The sequence below is a fragment of the Electrophorus electricus genome, chromosome 4 (genome assembly GCF_013358815.1).
Source record: "Electrophorus electricus isolate fEleEle1 chromosome 4, fEleEle1.pri, whole genome shotgun sequence".
NCBI lineage: Eukaryota > Metazoa > Chordata > Actinopteri > Gymnotiformes > Gymnotidae > Electrophorus > Electrophorus electricus.
This window is the reverse complement of record NC_049538.1, coordinates 7,519,407-7,536,369: the sequence shown is the minus strand read 5'-3', so window position 1 is coordinate 7,536,369 and position 16,963 is coordinate 7,519,407. Positions and strand designations below refer to the sequence as shown.

The 16,963-nt window shown below is 39.7% G+C and overlaps 2 protein-coding genes across 9 annotated transcripts; one reads left to right on the top strand and one right to left on the bottom strand.

Moving 5' to 3' along the window:
• Positions 1–2: 2 nt before the first annotated feature.
• Positions 3–7,158, bottom strand: fbxl6 (F-box and leucine-rich repeat protein 6). 2 transcript variants are annotated; one of them, XM_027019566.2, is made up of 10 exons: positions 6,816–7,158; positions 5,906–6,477; positions 5,447–5,605; positions 5,202–5,265; positions 4,838–4,969; positions 4,423–4,530; positions 4,206–4,319; positions 3,532–3,763; positions 849–1,089; positions 3–593 (listed from the first exon to the last, which is right to left on the bottom strand). In XM_027019566.2, the coding sequence occupies exons 2-10, from the start codon at positions 6,457–6,459 to the stop codon at positions 464–466; spliced, it is 1,734 nt and encodes a 577-aa protein (XP_026875367.2). In that variant the 5' UTR covers positions 6,460–6,477; positions 6,816–7,158; the 3' UTR covers positions 3–463. The 2 variants fall into 2 exon arrangements, with proteins under 2 accessions (XP_026875367.2, XP_035381609.1); XM_035525716.1 differs by lacking the exon at positions 6,816–7,158 and having other exon boundaries at positions 5,906–6,502.
• slc52a2 (solute carrier family 52 member 2) lies at positions 6,345–16,882 on the top strand. Of its 7 annotated transcripts, none has more exons than XM_027019562.2 (5): positions 6,345–6,434; positions 13,012–13,152; positions 13,316–14,162; positions 14,442–14,565; positions 14,932–16,882. In XM_027019562.2, exons 2-5 carry the CDS (start codon positions 13,026–13,028, stop codon positions 15,139–15,141), a joined length of 1,308 nt encoding a protein of 435 aa, XP_026875363.2. In that variant the 5' UTR covers positions 6,345–6,434; positions 13,012–13,025; the 3' UTR covers positions 15,142–16,882. The 7 variants fall into 7 exon arrangements, with proteins under 7 accessions (XP_026875363.2, XP_026875362.2, XP_026875365.2 ...); XM_027019561.2 differs by having other exon boundaries at positions 6,425–6,505; XM_027019564.2 differs by lacking the exon at positions 6,345–6,434 and adding an exon at positions 7,297–7,369.
• Positions 16,883–16,963: the final 81 nt, after the last annotated feature.

The following is a 16,963-nucleotide window of genomic DNA, read 5'->3' as shown; positions in this document are numbered from 1 at the left end:
ACACACACACACACACACACACACAAAACCTTATTCAGGAATTGTTTCCATTTCCAGCCATGTTGACAAGCTACAAGTTGACTTCTTCTAAACATTTATCTGTTTAGGGTTTGTCATAAATATTGTTTTGTAATATTATACATATTATACATGTTATTCCCCTATGTAAGCAGTGATTTCATGTGTAATAGTCTATTCGGTTATGCATATCATATCCCCATAAATCACTCTTATCTCCAAATAATTCAAGTTAGAAAGACATGAAACAAGCTAAAAATCTTGTCACTTCTCTTACCAAATGTGCCACAAAGGTAACATGTACTCCTGACATTCATATTATGTATGACTACTCCAGGGACCCTCACAAACTGCTAAACAAATATTTAACTGAAATACTGAAATGTAGTTGAAAAAAATATATATTTCACCAATATGTATGTAGATAGCATTAAAAAGAGCTGCATTAGCTCAACTTTTCCAGGAGCTGATGAATGTCCTTTTGTCCACGGTAAATCCGCTTGAGTCCTCTTGGGAGGTAACGACAAGAAGACAGATTAAGGTAGTTCAGAGTTGTAGACTGGGCCACTAGCAACCTGTCAAATTGAAATCAATTTTAAAAATGACTCAACCTTTCACTTACAAAAATCTTTCTTAAAAGATGCATGGCTGTGTGCATGTTTACATACAATGTGAAATTTTACAAAATTACATTTTGTACACCATAGCCAGGTGGCCATATGTGTACTATACCACCACATATCTATAAACTTGCTTGTTAAGGCACTCACAAGTAAAGTACCAACTATTCAGTTATTCCCATCTCATGCTAGGAGTGATGCTATTACTACCTGAGTGCAGATGATGTAATCTTTGTCCCAGTAAGATTAAGGGAGCGGAAGTGATCTGCTCCACTGCCATTGGCCAGATGCCCCATTGCAATCTCCATGTCCTCCTCTGAAAAAGGCTGATTTGTCAAATCCAGTTCCTGCAGGGTATGACTCCATTTCTCAGTCAGCATGTGTATGCCTTTGTTGGATGCCACCATGACATTGCTATTGAAATACAACCCCCAGTATAAGCACTCCAGATCTAAAACCAATGAGAGTAAGTAAATATATGTTGAGCGAGTACAGTACATTGCAGTCTTGTGCAAAGGTTGTCTTATAACTGAGAAAGAAGGAATAGTTTAACAATGCCTGAATAGTTTAACAATGTAGTGCTTGATCAGAACAAACAAGATGTAAAAACATTAGGAATATCTACATAATATGTGTACCTACACATTTGTGAGTTGTAACATGTCAAATTTAGTTCACAGACTATGCCATGCCTTGGCCTTTATACAAGAAATGTTGGCCTATGTTGGTCTTTTTCATCAACAAGCTTCCTCTTAACAGAGCAGGCTTTAGATGGATAAGCAAACGTAAATGCAAAAGACCCTGTAAATAAGTACATTGAAATGCCAGAAAAACTGGTACAAATGAGCCTACGCAACATGTATAGCAATGCCACCCATGCACATCATTGGTTGTTTCCACCAGTGCATATAAAAAGCAACAGACATCTACACCTTCTAGAGTTGTTCCTGCTGTGAGAATGGCAAGTTATGATTTGTGATTTTCAATGCAGTTTAATAGTTGGATCTCATGAGATGGATCATAGCATTTCGGGGATAAAAACAAAGTTGGATTTTCATACATCAATTTCAAGGGTGTACCATGACTACAAGAATTCCAGCAAATACTTGACCTTATGACAGCAGTGTGGATGTAAAGACTCTGGGTGAATGTGAATATTGTCGGCCAACAAAAATAATTTCATGAGATAGTTGTACAGCACTGCCTCAAGTAACATCAGAATTCAATGCTTAGGCCTCAACAAACATTAACATGAGGACTGTGCAATGTTCCCTCCAAAATATGGGCTTTAGGAACCCACACCCAATTCGAGTACCCCGATGAAGGTACAACACAGAGCTATGCACCTCGCCTGGGCACGGCAACACTGCCTCTGGACACTTGATGAATGGAAACGAGTAGCCTGGTATGACGAATCACGTTTCCAATTGTTTCAAGTAGATGGAAGGATCCGTGTGTGGTGAAAACCCCAAGCAGCCATAGATCCCACGTCAACAAGGGACTGTAGCACCTAGTGGTGGCTCCACAGTGGTATGTGCTTTGATAAGCTGGCATTCCATGGGACCCCTGGTACATCTACAAACCTCTCTGACAGGTGGACGCTATGTGTGCCTCCTTTGTGACGAGTTACACCCATTCATGTCTTGCATTCATTCTGATGGGTTTAGCCTCTCGCAACAGGACAGTGCTCCACCACACACATCTAGGGCCACTAAAGTATAGTTACAGAAACACTTGTCTGGGATTGGGGTTTTGCTATTCCCAACTACGTCACCAGGTCTCACATTATCAAACACATCTGGGATGCCATGCAACGCACTGTGGAATACAGAAATCCTACACCTCGGAATACAACAGAATTGTGGACCGTTCTGCAGGAAGTACGGTGAAGTATGGTGAAATATGATGCTCATATTGCCTCGAGAATATTTCCGCAAGCTCATGGAGTCCATGCCTCATTGCATTTCTGCAGTCCTACGCTCCCCTGAGGGACTTACCAAGCATTAGACTGGTGTTCCAGTTTTTCTGGCACTACAGTGTACACCCTGACAATTACAGTTGATACAGCTAAAGCACATGATACAGCAAGAGAACAATATCATGTATAGAGACAGGAGTTAAATAAGAGTACATTAAATCACTTATCACAATGACAGAAATTCTATATTGCCCACTAATTGGGCGTTTTGATACATCACAGCATCCCAAAGAGCCAACAAATATAAATAACATTCAAATTATGCAGGCTTATCACAGGCTTATCACATCAAGGTTTTACCAGTATGTATTAATAGACTGCAAAACAGATCACAGTCACAATGGATAGTAATACAGTTGCAATATTGCCTAGTATTTTTGTCCACATCTTGCCACATTAATATCTAAAATTACTGCAGTTGTCAGAAGAGAATTAATGATAAAACATTGGTAGAAGCATAACACAAATTATGCATGGAAACAGCTGGGCTGTAGCATCTAACTGTACACCTCCAAGTTATTTCTAATAAAGTGGACAGTGAGTGTACATGGGTTGAATCCTCTGGACTGCACAGCAACTTGACAGGCAAATATCTGGAACTGCAGCTTTGAGAAACAACACAAATTGTTCAAAATGCTCTCCAACTTCAGCATTACTTTACAATTAGATGTGCTTGGTCAATGTGGTCCTTAAACACTGATTTATATATGAATAATTAGACAGTAAGAAAAAAACCCCTCAGATTTTATGACAGAAATTACAGAATTATTCAGGATGGAGTCAGTATGCGAACTGTAGGGGTATTCACGTATTTCACCAGTTATGGCTGAAATTCATATTACTGATAATTTTGTACTGTTAGCCACTAAGAATACAGATTCATGTCCAGTCAATTTGACCTCAATAACACATTACCTTGGCAGGGCAGAGCGTAGAGTCCCACAGCCGTGATGCGGGAACACCCCCGCAGATCCAGCACCCTCAGATGAGGGGAGCCATGGAGAACATTGAGCAAGTCAAGATCGGTCATAAATAAATGGGAGGAAGAGGCAATGCACAACTCCTCCAGCATGGGGAAGCCTGGAGTGGCACTGGGAGTGTTACGAATCATTTTGGGAATTGGGTTAACATTCATCAACCTAAAAGTCTAAAACAAGCATACAAACAAAAAAGCCAATAAAAGAACAATAATAAGGAAAATAATATTAGGATGGGTAAAGTTGACATCAAATTTAGATTCCTTGCAAGCAATAGGTTTTGTGAAATGGTACCATTTCAAAATAAATACAGTGCAATAATATCAGGCTTCCACAGTCATTTATGGTAATATTGTAGTGTATAATTTCAAGGTTCACACTGCATATTTGGACACTTGGTATTCAAGAAATAAAACAAGCTGTCCCACACACCTACAGTGTCAAAATTACATCACCAAAGTTCTGTATGACTTTACTTCTGAGCATGAGGCATCAACATGATAATTTGCTCAGTTGGAACAATGGTTGTCAATAATTCATTTTTGTACATGTTAATTAAATGTATACATTTCAGTATATGATTTAGTATTAATAACAGTAAAAACATTGTACCTGAAGCTTGGGACAGCCAAGCTGTAAAGCCTGTATGCAAATTGGAAGTGTGCAATGCCCACTGTCTAACTTGGTATTGATCTCCAGCAATCTGAGTTCAGGACAGCACCCCCTCTGTAAACACATTTGAACATACAACACAGAGATCAATCATGTCCTGATGAATTGTACTTACTCAGACTAACACTGTCATACTGTTAAATGAAATGTGACTTACGCACAAAACATTGAGAAGTTTGTCACTTTTTGAGCTGCGTGTAAAAAGAAATCTTTTTAGTCGATTTCCACACATCTCAAGGAAGGAGACCAAGCCATCATCCTGAAACTACATTGCAGAAGAAATAAATGATTAATTAATAATTTAATAATTAATAAACAAAAATAATATAACATCCTGCAATGTTACACCAAGAAATATCTGGTGAGGCCTAGTCCTGACCTTCGAAGTGTAAGTAAACATGATACGCATTTTTGTAAATGTGCCCTGAACTGCTATATACTAAGACTGATTTGCACTGATTGTAATATGGCACCAGAACATCATAAAAGTAGATCTGGGTTTTATCATAGAAGCAGGCCTAGACTGGATTCTGAAGAAGCAGGTGTATCATGTACAATTTTTGCACACAAACCTCTGTATGTTGTACATTTATACTCTCCAGAGATGGACAGCCAGTGCTTAGGTTTTGGAAGGCCTCTTTTGTCATACCCATACAATATGACAGCTTGAGGTATTGGAGATTTGAGCAGGAACCTGCTATTGCCTAAAACAGAGTTAAGTAGACTGAAAAATAAGTTGAGGAAGTAGTGAAAAAGATGACATAACATTTGCATCAGTTAATAATGATCATTGGCTAGTTAGATTTGCTCAGAAAACGTATCAAGTGGTGCTTTGTTATTTTATTGCATTAGCTGAGACTTCACACTTCCCAATTAACAGTTGTGAGAAAAGCCACTTCAACTGTATATACCATTCAGCAGAGTAATTTTGATTACCTGAACAACATAGTCAACATGCTTTTTCCAGTGACAGAGCGTGAAATACCTTAAATCGGAGAACCTTGGAGAAAATGCAGGAAAGATAACAAAATGGGATGGGATAAACAATCTCGATCAAGAGTCTACATTTGATACAGCTTTGCATATGTATGATTAAATGTTATTAAGTTGTCACAATTTCTAACACAACCACTTAACTGGAGATATGGCTTAAAACTGTGTATAATACTGATCATACTGACCTGTTTTGTGCTAGCCAGTTTACAGTGTTCCTAATCTTCTGTTCAGTTCCAGGTAACTGACTCTTACCAGGTTCAGTCCAGCAGTAGCCAATGGACACACTGCGCCAAAGTGCTGGTGAAGATGCAGCACTATTCCATAAACGGCAAACTCGACCAACCCTTTCAAAGGACGAGTTACAAGGAGTTGCATTTTAAAAGGAAAAAAAAAAACAAGCCTTGAATTTGACAGTTAATTTAACAGTAACTCATACTGTCATCAACACAGAGATTTACAAATTCTAGAGGTTTTCAGCAGTTTTTCTGTTATAAGCTTGATAATGATGTGACGAGTTCAACTAGGCGAAAGCTAGCAAAACGCTGCACTGCTACACACATCCAGGATTTGAGTCTGAGAGCCATGATTCAATGTCATGGTATGACATGATAATATTATTTAAAAAGGAAAAAAATAGGCTTCACCTGCACAGAAATGGTACAGCACCATCTTGGAGCACTATCAACTCAAAGATTTTAACCAGCAGCTCTATAGGAAGTCTCTGACCCCAATCAAAGCTTTCTGGTTCCTGCAGATTAACATCACTCACTGTTTCCCCAGTAACCTTAGACACTTTGGGTTTCGTAGGATGTTTATTCAGCTTGACCGAAGTGCTCTTTGTCTTGACTTTCCTCTTCTTGCATCCTTTTCGTTTAGGCTTCCAAACACGGTCAAACTGGTTAGTGTTTGATATAATCAGGAGCATATCTTCTCCGTGCTGTACAGTATAATTGGCTCTCGGAGCTCGTTTGACGTTAACCTTTTTTTTCTTCTTCTTCGTCGCATCGCTGAGTGAATTTGCTTTCCTTTTCAGTGGTTTTCTTTTAGCAGGCACGGTAGTTGTTTTCCGATATGTCCCTGCTTTTTCTGACTTAGACTTCACCTCCTCGGAACCTGGAGCACCGTGTCGTGAAGAACCGCTCTCAACGGGCATCTCGTGTATATGACGATTCGGTAACTCTTCACTATTAATATCCATGTCTGATGAAAATTAGACCTGCTCGGAAGCCAAGGAAATATACGAGGTAGAAATCTAAAGAAACAACTTTTAACTACCTTATAAAAAGATGATTTTAGCTAAACAGCTATGTGATAACACCTTGACTATAGCGGTTGAAACTGTATTTTTTTTCTCGGGGACCAAAGAACATCCAAGTTTCCCGGTCGGCAGCCAGCATTTAGTGAGTAAGCTAGAGTAATACTGTAGTCCAAGTCCGTGTACTAGCTACGTAATTCACAGTATAACTACACGTAACGCCAGCTAGCAATAGCCGTTTTGATCTTATAACTGTTAGTATTTTGACTACTTCCTATTCCATGAAACATTTCACTTACATCCATTCAATTTCACCCTTTTCACAGCTACCACAAAGATATCTGTATTATGACTAACTCTTATCTCTTCGGACTACGTATCATGGACCTTGACAGTTATTCCATCTTTTTATCAAAACTGATAATGGCATGGTACAAATCCAACTTAGCTAGCTAGCCTAAATAATTAGCTGTCCAGTCACAGCAAGCAACGTACTCTTTTGTTTCTACAACAGATATACCATGAGTCTCTGTACACAGCGTCACGGCGTGGATAGCCAATCAAATTACTCAGTCCCGAATCTCCGTACACGGAGTTGCCAGATTGGTCGAATTCCAGCCTTAAAATAGCGGATTTAAACGGAATTGGCAAGGCGGGTGGACAAAATTTGAGCTTGTTTGTCGTGGTTTTGGAATTAAAAAAAAAAATAATTAAAAGCTGTATTGTTTAATAAAGCATATGAAATTTGAATAAGCATACCTTCTCCACACAGTCAATCAGCTGTCAAAACCTTCATTGACATGTTAGAGAAACGTTACTCCGCTCATTTATACTGTAACGCATGAACACCCAGGTAAGTAAACCATCAAGCTAACCGATTTACCTCCTGTTTGGCACTCGGTGTCCAAAGGGGAAAAATACAAATAAAGCCAATGAAAAATAAGGGAAAGTAAAGCCATATCACTTGCTACACGGGATAATTCTAAGGTGCACTGCAACACTGACCTTGGGGGACCGTGAGCAGAATGAATACTGTGTTTAAGACTGCTGTGCCAAATAGAAAATAAGGTGACGATATGTGACTTCAGGATAGCAACCTATGTGGCATACGAATGAATGCCACACATGAATTAATACAGATGGTGTTTTATCCGATATACTGCAAGCGGTGTACGTGTGGACGGTTTTCCATATCTTTGGCGGATTTGAGCAATTTTTTATATAGAAATCACTGTAGCAATCTGGCAACCCTGGCAATACTAGCTCCCCCTCCTCAGCTCAGTCGTTCCCCTTTCCTCGCTTGCAAAACACGACGAGGCAGAGGAGTTTCTTTCCCCTACGGCAAATGTATAGCTAACTACATAAAACCCAGTAGCTATATCGGTGAGCATACATTAAATCTTCATCACTAGCAATCACTTGTTTACGTTTCTTAATTAGACGCAACTGCATGTAAATTCAGAGAACGATATACCTGCAGAAACTGCAGTTACCCAGGTTCAAACTGAAATGTTGGCCTTTGTTAGCTAGGTAACCTAGCGACATCTAAGATATATATTTAGCTGTTTGAACGCTAACTAGCTCCAACAAAAGCTTTAACAAAAGATAACTGTGAGGCGCATTTTATGTGATCTGTTTAAACAGTGTGACTAAATATTCCGTTTACGAATCGAAGTGTTAGCAAAGTGGCTTGTCGCTAGGTTTGGTCCTTGTTTTAACGCGTGTATTTTAGGTTGCGATAGCTAATACTGTAGTTAACCAACATTAGCTAACGTACACATAAAGTAATCTAGCCAGTTTACTACCCCGGCACGAGCGATAGTTAAAGTAGCTAGAGTTAATTATCTTAATCTCGATTCAGATTGTGAGTTAGTTGTTCATTGGGTAACTATTCATTAAGTCTGCAGCCAAGACTGAATTATAGCGTAATAGAATTTTTATAGCTAACTGTTAATGTTGCCAAAATGACCCTTTGCACAGTTCTATGGCCAACTTGCTAGCCGAATCTGTTTTCTTATCCGGCAAACGATAGTTAAACTAATGTATCAGTCACCATTCCTTAGCACATGTTTGTTTTACATGGATTACCACCGCACGTCTTTATTATTGTTAGCACAGTGTCATGAATATTCGTGTGCTCTCTTCTTCCATTTTTAACATTAAGCAATAGTAATACTGATTCATGACTGTGTGGTAGCCTAACCATTAATGTAAATGACATAGGTTATTAGGGCCGCTTCTAGACTGGGGCTGCAGTTAGACATACATGTAGGCCTGATGGTAAAGTTTATTAAGATACGTTAAATCCCAACGTGACCTTTCTCTCTCGCGGCTCCCTCGTGAGAATGCACACGGCAATCCAGCCTTAGAATCGGCCCCTATACACCTGAAACTGGACTACGATTTTATGGCCGCTAGTACTAAAACATTGATCTGACCTTTATTTGGAAGATTGTGCTTCTCTGGATGTTTAAAAATCTACTACCCAACGTACCGTGCCTCTATGCGCAATTATGGAGGATCTGCAAGACTCCAGTTTCACTGGCCCCAGTGCCATTAGTATTGCTGCAGAACTGAGTAAGTAGAGTTTAATTCATTTTAATGCTCAACTTTCAATTAAGGCTTTAATCGAGCTAACATACTTGTATTATAAGGGCTGTGATTTGCAGCAGATAATTTTCACTGATTCTAAAAGGATATTAAGAGTACATAATTTTTCTTTTGTGATGAAACCGCTGCATGTTCTCCAAGTTTCAATATGGTTACATGTGTCAATTTTAAATGCTTGTCTTGTATGCCTGTGTATATTTCCATCTTTGTAGAAGACACCTTCTACTTCAAGCTTGTCGATGACTTCTTTGGACCACAGACTGGTGATTTATTGGATCTAGATGAAAAGCCCTGCACAAACCAGCTCCTAGTTCAAGTTGGACTAATGAGAGAAGAGAATGATCTTTCATGGGTTAATGTAGTAAAATGGCTTCAAAAGATTTTTCCAATGTTCCAATCTGCAGATTTCCATTGTTTGATTGAAAGGAATACTGAAACAGCTATGAGTTTAACTGGAGATGCCAGACAAAGCTTTCTGGAGTCAGATATTAACTTTGAATTTGTTGGCCCTATATGTGATAGCATTGGCATTGGAAGGACTGATTTGCTAGAAATGTCTGATTTTTCTGATCGAGCAAAGTTAACAGATGTTACTAATGGTCTGATGCTGGAGTTGACAAACTTTATTGCAAGAGAAAAAATTGACCCAATTGTCTTAGTGTCATGGCTTCGTAACTTTGATCCAACTTTCTGCAGTGATGGCAAAATCCAAAAGGCCAACAAGCTGCTTCAGACCAGTCTACAAAGGTTCAGGATACAATACAGAAACAACCAGAGAAGCAGAAACAGGAAGAGTGGTTTGTTTGATGAATTCCTTCAAAGTCAGTTTGACCTCACTCCTGATCTGGAAGACTCGGAATTCAGGAGGGTGGCAGTAATCAAAAGACATTTGAAAAAGAAACGCCTGAAGTTGGTCCAAAAAAAATCTAATTTCCAAACCGCTAAAATCAAACAGGAAAACCAACTTTTTGATATCTCAGACACTCAAGCTGAGCATAATTTGTCTCCTGGTTCTCAAAAGCACAAAGGTAAATTGTTATCTGACAGTGTTTTTGACTCCTACCAAACAATTACTGTGAAACAGGAACATGATATCCAGAGTATAAGATCTGTGCAGACAGAAGTGCTGGACCCTGAAGGAAACCCCCGGACTGACACAGGCGACTGTCTAACCCTGCTTGATATTTCTGTTCTATCTTTGCAAAAGCTTATGGATATGTATGGAGACAAGAATGAAGGTGCTAAGGTGGTGTCTATGGATCTCCTCAAAAATCAGTTTTCTGTAATGTTGAAAGAGGATTCAAAAATGAATTCCTTGAATGAGATCGTCATGTCTCATGCCTCGAACGAAGACAACCCTCAGCCTGCTGTGCCTCCATTGCATTTTCTTCACTGTAACACCCATTTCCTTCTTGACTTTGTTGATGCCGTTGAGAAGCAGGTGATGTCATTTGAAAGGGAAATTGTGACCACAACAGGAGATAAGCTTGGACGCGACAACAACCCAAGGTTCCAAAGTTTTCTGAACTTTGATGAGAGCGCTGTCACCCGTTACATCCATATGGTTTGTGAAATCTTGTGCTCAAAAGGGGAAACCAACAACAGTTATCGACGGCACTGGCTTGCCTTTTGCATTGAAAGAAATAATCCTTCTACGCTACCCATTAATCAGTCAAATAGATTCATTAACTATTTTGAGGCTGCAGCAGCACTTGTGCACCATTATAGAGATGTTGCGTTATTTGTGTCTGACCTGCAGCTGTTGACTGATGATTCAAATATTATTCTGGATAGTGTCAGTAATGATGCCAGTGATGAAGCTATACAGACTCTAGTCTGTGTTGTTGCTATCGTGTACTGTAAAGTCTTGGGTCCCTTTTGGCAGCTCCTGAAGAGTGATGCACAATATGTGCTCTTCAGTAAGTACATTTTCTGCCTTTATGACAAGCTCCTACAGTGGTCTGAAGATGCATCTGTTCTCTTGGAACCTGAGAGTGGGGCCAATGTGTTTCTCCAGATTCCAGTGCAAGAGAGAAATTTTCCAGGGGTATTCATGTTCTGCCATGCAAATTCAAGTAACCAGTATGGGACACTAATGAAGGCATGTTTGCAGAGGATGATGAAGGTCCTTGCAGCAGTGGTAGAGGAAAATCTTAAAGATTTCTTGCCTGGGGGCAGATACTGCAAAGAACCTTCATTGGAACTTGCGGAACAATTAGCAAGCTGTACATTTTCTCAGCTAATGGGTGAGTATCCATTTGGTCATGCATACCCCTACAGCAAAAACAGACCAGATAAAACTCATGTCCATGCTGATGACAGTATATCGGAGGAATTGGATAGGCCGCCTACTCCTCCACCCCTGAAGAACACCACTTCACTTGGAGTTCCCGCTGGTACCACCCTAAGGCGTAATGCATCCAAGCCATATGTGATGTTTGAAAGGGCGAATTTGCGACCACTGGAGAGAATGAAAAAGAAGAGGCTGAAGTTGATGGACAAAAGGCAGAGATCTCAAAGGCAAGACCAACTTTACAGGAAAATGGTTCTCGCTGCGGTGGCTAAAAATGGTGGCCCATGCAAGAGTATTCAGGATGTTGATCGATTGCTTGCGAGAATGAAAGGAACAAGCAATTCTCAAACGCGAGAGGTCCTCCGCTGTGAGCTCAACTACCAGAAGTTTATTGTTGGCTCCAGAGACACACAGCTCAATCACATAGGCTTCTCTTTGTCTGACATGATAAACAAACTGAAAGATGTCTTGCCATGTGAGAAAATGACGAGCTTAATCACTAAACCAACTGAAAATATTGTCATCCATGTTGAGAGCAATGTAGATCAATGTAGCACCACAGCACCATCTGCACCAAAGCCACAGGAAAACTCCATGAGTCAGCCAAATGAGGATTTCAGCAGAGGAGTTGACGTGGGGAGTAGAGGCAGAGCAGTAGTCTTTCAGAGCCATAGGGAGAACATTTTTGATGAGTTATCACCCATTTCATAGATCAATGTTAACATGAACATTTTTTTTTTAATTGTTATACCCAAACAAGTCTTTGTTTGTTTGGGTTTTTTGGGTAATGCCACTATGTGGGCTTATTTGCTTCAGTAGAAGGTCACTGGTTTTTTTTTTTGGTTTTTTTTTTTTTTAGCATATTCTTATTTCCTGTATTCTTAATAAGTAACATGTTTGCTTTTCAAACTTATTTTTCTATATTGCATATGTGCTTATTGCCAATAAAACCATGTATAAATAAGTATCTAATGTGACTTACTGTGTGTTGTATTATGTAATATTGCTTTCCTAAGAAAGATGTCTCTATAGGAAAATTATTTTTACTTGCCAAGGAACTTACAGGATTTTACATGTGTAATTTTGGACCACTTGCTATGCAGTGTTTTCCTAACATCAAATATTACATAAAAACCTGAAAAAAATTAAAATGGAGTTTTAAAGCATTGATCAAATGATTTTTGTTCTCAGTATTGGTCTACTGCATTTTCTTTTATATTTCCTTCATTCGAGATAACAAGTGTAAATTAGTCCACCAGAATGCTACATTATTAACTGCATATAAAGTATCACACCATTTTTAAAATCTAGTTTGATCGCTCTTCATTCACAGATTAAGCATGGACAGTATTCCAAGCATGCTACATAACATTAATTCCAGCAAATACTTGTGTTTATATGCTCATTATATGTGGCTTCTTGCCATTTTCTCACCACAGTAATATAATGGAATTAAATTATGTACCTGCCTGCTCTTAATCACCGCAAGGCTGATGGTGTCTAAGCAACTGAACAGTTACCCACCAAGTCTCAAAAACCATCAGAATATAAACACTAACTCGTGATTGCCCCTGTCCCCCTTTTTTTGTCAGAGGCCTACAGCTAAATGGCAGATGCTTGGTGGAATGTCACTGTTGCACATATTCTGGTGGCCTTGTTTGGAATGGGGTCGTGGATATCTGTAAACTCACTCTGGGTTGAATTGCCTGTGGTTGTGAACACCTTGCCAGAAGGTAAATCATAGCAATTAATTATTTTATTGCCAAAATCTTCTTAGATTGAGGGGCAACACACATTGCATGCTTTTGCTTTATCACATTTTTTCCTAGATGTAGAATCAAGATGCCATTTGTACAGCCAATACATTCTAATGATTCTCTGTTTCTCTGTTTGTAGGATGGAATCTGCCAGCCTATCTCTCTGTGCTCATTGCCTTTGGGAATCTGGGACCAGTGGCTGTCACAGTAACCCACCACTTCGCTCCTGGACGACTGAATGAACGTGTGGTCATTCACGCTATGCAGGTGGTAGCAGTGATTGCTTCAGCCTTCCTCGCCCTCTTCTGGTACAAGGTGGCCACTGTTGCTGGGGAGCCGAGATCTGTGCCCTTCCTGCTGCTGACATTCATACTGTCTCTCATCTGCTGCACCTCCAATGTCACCTATCTGCCTTTTATGTTCTGCTTTCCCCCACAGTACATTCGTACGTTTTTTGTGGGCCAGGGCCTCAGTGCCCTCTTCCCCTGCATGGTGGCACTAGTACAGGGTGTGGGGAAGCTTGAGTGTGTGGAGACAGAGAACGGCACACAGGCCCTCTACCTCAAAGAGCACTTTCCTGCGCAGGACTTCTTCTGGTTCATGTTCGTGATGTTGACCATCTCTGCCCTCTGCTTCCTGGCTCTATCATGCAGCACTATTGCGCCTTCAGTGGCAGAGGGGGCGCAGGCGCACCCAGTGGAGCAGGGAGGAGCAGAGGAGGAGGACCCGCTACAGAATGGAGGGCGACCCACGGCGGCGGATGCGCAACTGGAAAAACAGGCCCCTTCTGGGACTTTCTGGACTTGTCGCAATATCTATCTGCTCCTGCTGCTTGGGCTGTCCAATGCCCTGACTAATGGCGTGCTGCCATCGGTGCAGAGCTTCACTTGCCTGCCCTATGGCTCTGTGACCTTCCATCTCTCGGTCGTCTTGGGGAACATTGCAAACCCTATAGCTTGCTTTGTGGCAATGTTTGTTCTGCTTAGGTGAGTTCACAAAAGTGTGTGGGTGTTTAGACATCACTTAATATAAGGTCTCGAAATATTCATATGGAGCAAGCTACACAATTATTGTTTTTCTATATGTTCTGTCTAAAGCAGAATTTATGTACATTTTATATATATATATGCAATATAGAACAATATACTGTATATGTTATTCAGCTAAAATTGATTTTACAATAGTTAGAACAGCACAATTAAATTTTTTTATTTCATGTTTATTGTAACAGACTTGTTTGAAATGATGTGTTTGTCCTGTAAAAGGTCGAGTGCTGCCCTTGGAACTGTGTTTCTCGGTGGAGGAGTGTTTGCTGTCTATCTCCTGGCTCTGGCTGCTCTCAGTCCCTGCCCACCCCTTTTGAGAAGTCATGCTGGAGTGGTTATGGTGGTAAGTAAAATGAGCAATTTTATGCAGCTTTGTCAAAGTCAGTTGTGTTTATGTAATGTCATTTTCAGAACTTTACTGTGGCTTTTTTTTATGGTTTTATGGTACGTTTTATGGTTTTATTTAAAAGTAAATAAATATACTGTACACCCTTCCAAGTATAAGTCTCTCAACCTGTCCTTAGGACCTTCTACATGGTCCACATTTTTGCTGTATCCCAGAACTATGGAAAATATGCCCTGTTATGGATTTAAATTGTTGACAGCACAGTAAAATATGGGATAAAAGGGAAAAATAGACTATAGAATGGACAGCCGCCTTTCTGAAATATGTTGACAATGAGCAATGCACTGGAATGTCTCTCTTCAGGTGAGCTCCTGCATCATCTTCACAGGCCTGTTCTCCTACCTTAAGGTGGTGGTGAGCACTCTGCTTCACGAGGCAGGCCATGCCGCGCTGCTCTGGTGCGGTGTGTTCATCCAGGCTGGCTCGCTCATTGGAGCGCTCACCATGTTCCCTCTGGTCAGCATCTACCGGGTCTTTCAACAAGCTCAGGACTGTGTTGACAGCTGTAGTTAAGACCAATGTTAGCACTTAATCCATGTTGATGCCTTATAATGTGGTGAGCAAAACCACAAATGGGAAGTAATCTGAAGAAAGCATTGCTAATAGGGATAATAAGAAGAAATTGCTTGACTTTTCCATGCACATTTTTAATTGTATTTTTTTTCTTATATTTTGGCTACTATGTACAAATTTTACAGCCTGTTTTATTGTCTCAGTATGTTCATACTTGGATTATGATTGTAACGTTTGATTGTATATTTACCTTTTTATTGTATACTGTGTATGGGAAGTCTATGCAGAGTTTGGTAACAGTGCAACAGCTGGAAAAATGGCTTCTGAGTGCACAATTTCTAGTGCTCATTTTTGTTCAGAAATAAAAGGGGAAAATAACTTGTTCCCCTAAAAGGCAATCATGCCTTACTGGCATATTGCAATTGCAGGATGCCATCCACTAATATCCATTATACAAATGTCAAGTCAAATGTATTTATATAGTGCTTATTACTACACACAAGTGTATGGGTCCAAGTCCCTAATGAGCAAGCCATAGGTGCCAGTGGCAAGGAAAAACTCAGCAGGCAGAGAAGAAGAAACCTCGGGAGGACCAAGACTCAAAAGGAGGGCCTGTCCTCCTAGAGACATAATTTCATTATTCCATTATGTTTAGTCCAAGTAGCCACTTCAGTGTAGATGTGGGAGTCTCAGCTGCTCCTGTGGGTCCAGGGTGGGCGAGCTGTTTCTGCGTCCACTGGAGTAGGTGGAGTGGGTATACATTTGTGTACTTAAATTTTTTTTTTTTTTTGTGGTAAGCGGTTTCACTCTGAAATCTGATCAAACCTATGCACTTCTTCATCTCTGCTGTAATTGGACAGTTCTACTGCTGTTGTAGTTGTGTAGGCTGAATGTCCTTGGAAACTGCATCGATGGTGTTGTCGCCACTAATTTTTGTGAGGTTATTGTTGTCACGTTCCACATCACTGTATTATATTTATTTTTGGAGTGCTTTGAATTTGTACTTGCTCCACTGTTTAAGGTTGAACATATCGCTCTACTTATGTGTTAACTGTACTTTGAAGGAAAAAAAATGTATCCTGGCTTATTTTGCTTTATTGAGATTATTTTAGTTATGACCATGAAAACGATGTGGACTTTTATTTCTTCTGGGTGAGATTTGATCAGGATGTGACTTCATTTATAATGTATTTTGGGGACAATTACAAGCACTCTACCTTTTATTTTTTTCATAGTTTAATGTTTAATGTTGAAAGATTGCACCATGTTGAAATAAGATTTTGGGGATTAATGGTCATATTTGGATTTAATGGGTCTGACGTTCCTTTTTGGAGATCCTTTTTGTGACAACAACTTTTCAGGTTTGATATAACTTTTATTTTACCCTAAATTTCCTTAAATATTTTATATATCTACTATATAGCATTTTAATTTGGAGCCCAGTGACTAGTTAGGTTAATGTCTTCAGGTTTTATTAAATTGAAATGAATTGCTGCATCTTCTTCTGGTTGAATTAGGTGACACAAATAATGCCAAAAAGAATGATGGCCATCATACCTAAAAAAACAACAACAAGGGACTTAGACAGGCAGATACAATATTCATTCTAAATATGTGACAAACTAATATTAAGCGTTTTGCACTGAAATTTATTCAAATCTTGAAATTGTCTGTACATTGTTGAAATGAACTCCTTTGTAATGGCTGACTTACCCGTGATTAAAGTATTGAGTTTCCAAAAGACAGTTATGCTGTGTTTAATAGCCTTTGTAAAATACGAAATAAGGTGTCATTGCAGTTGCACTTCCCCAGCTATATTTTT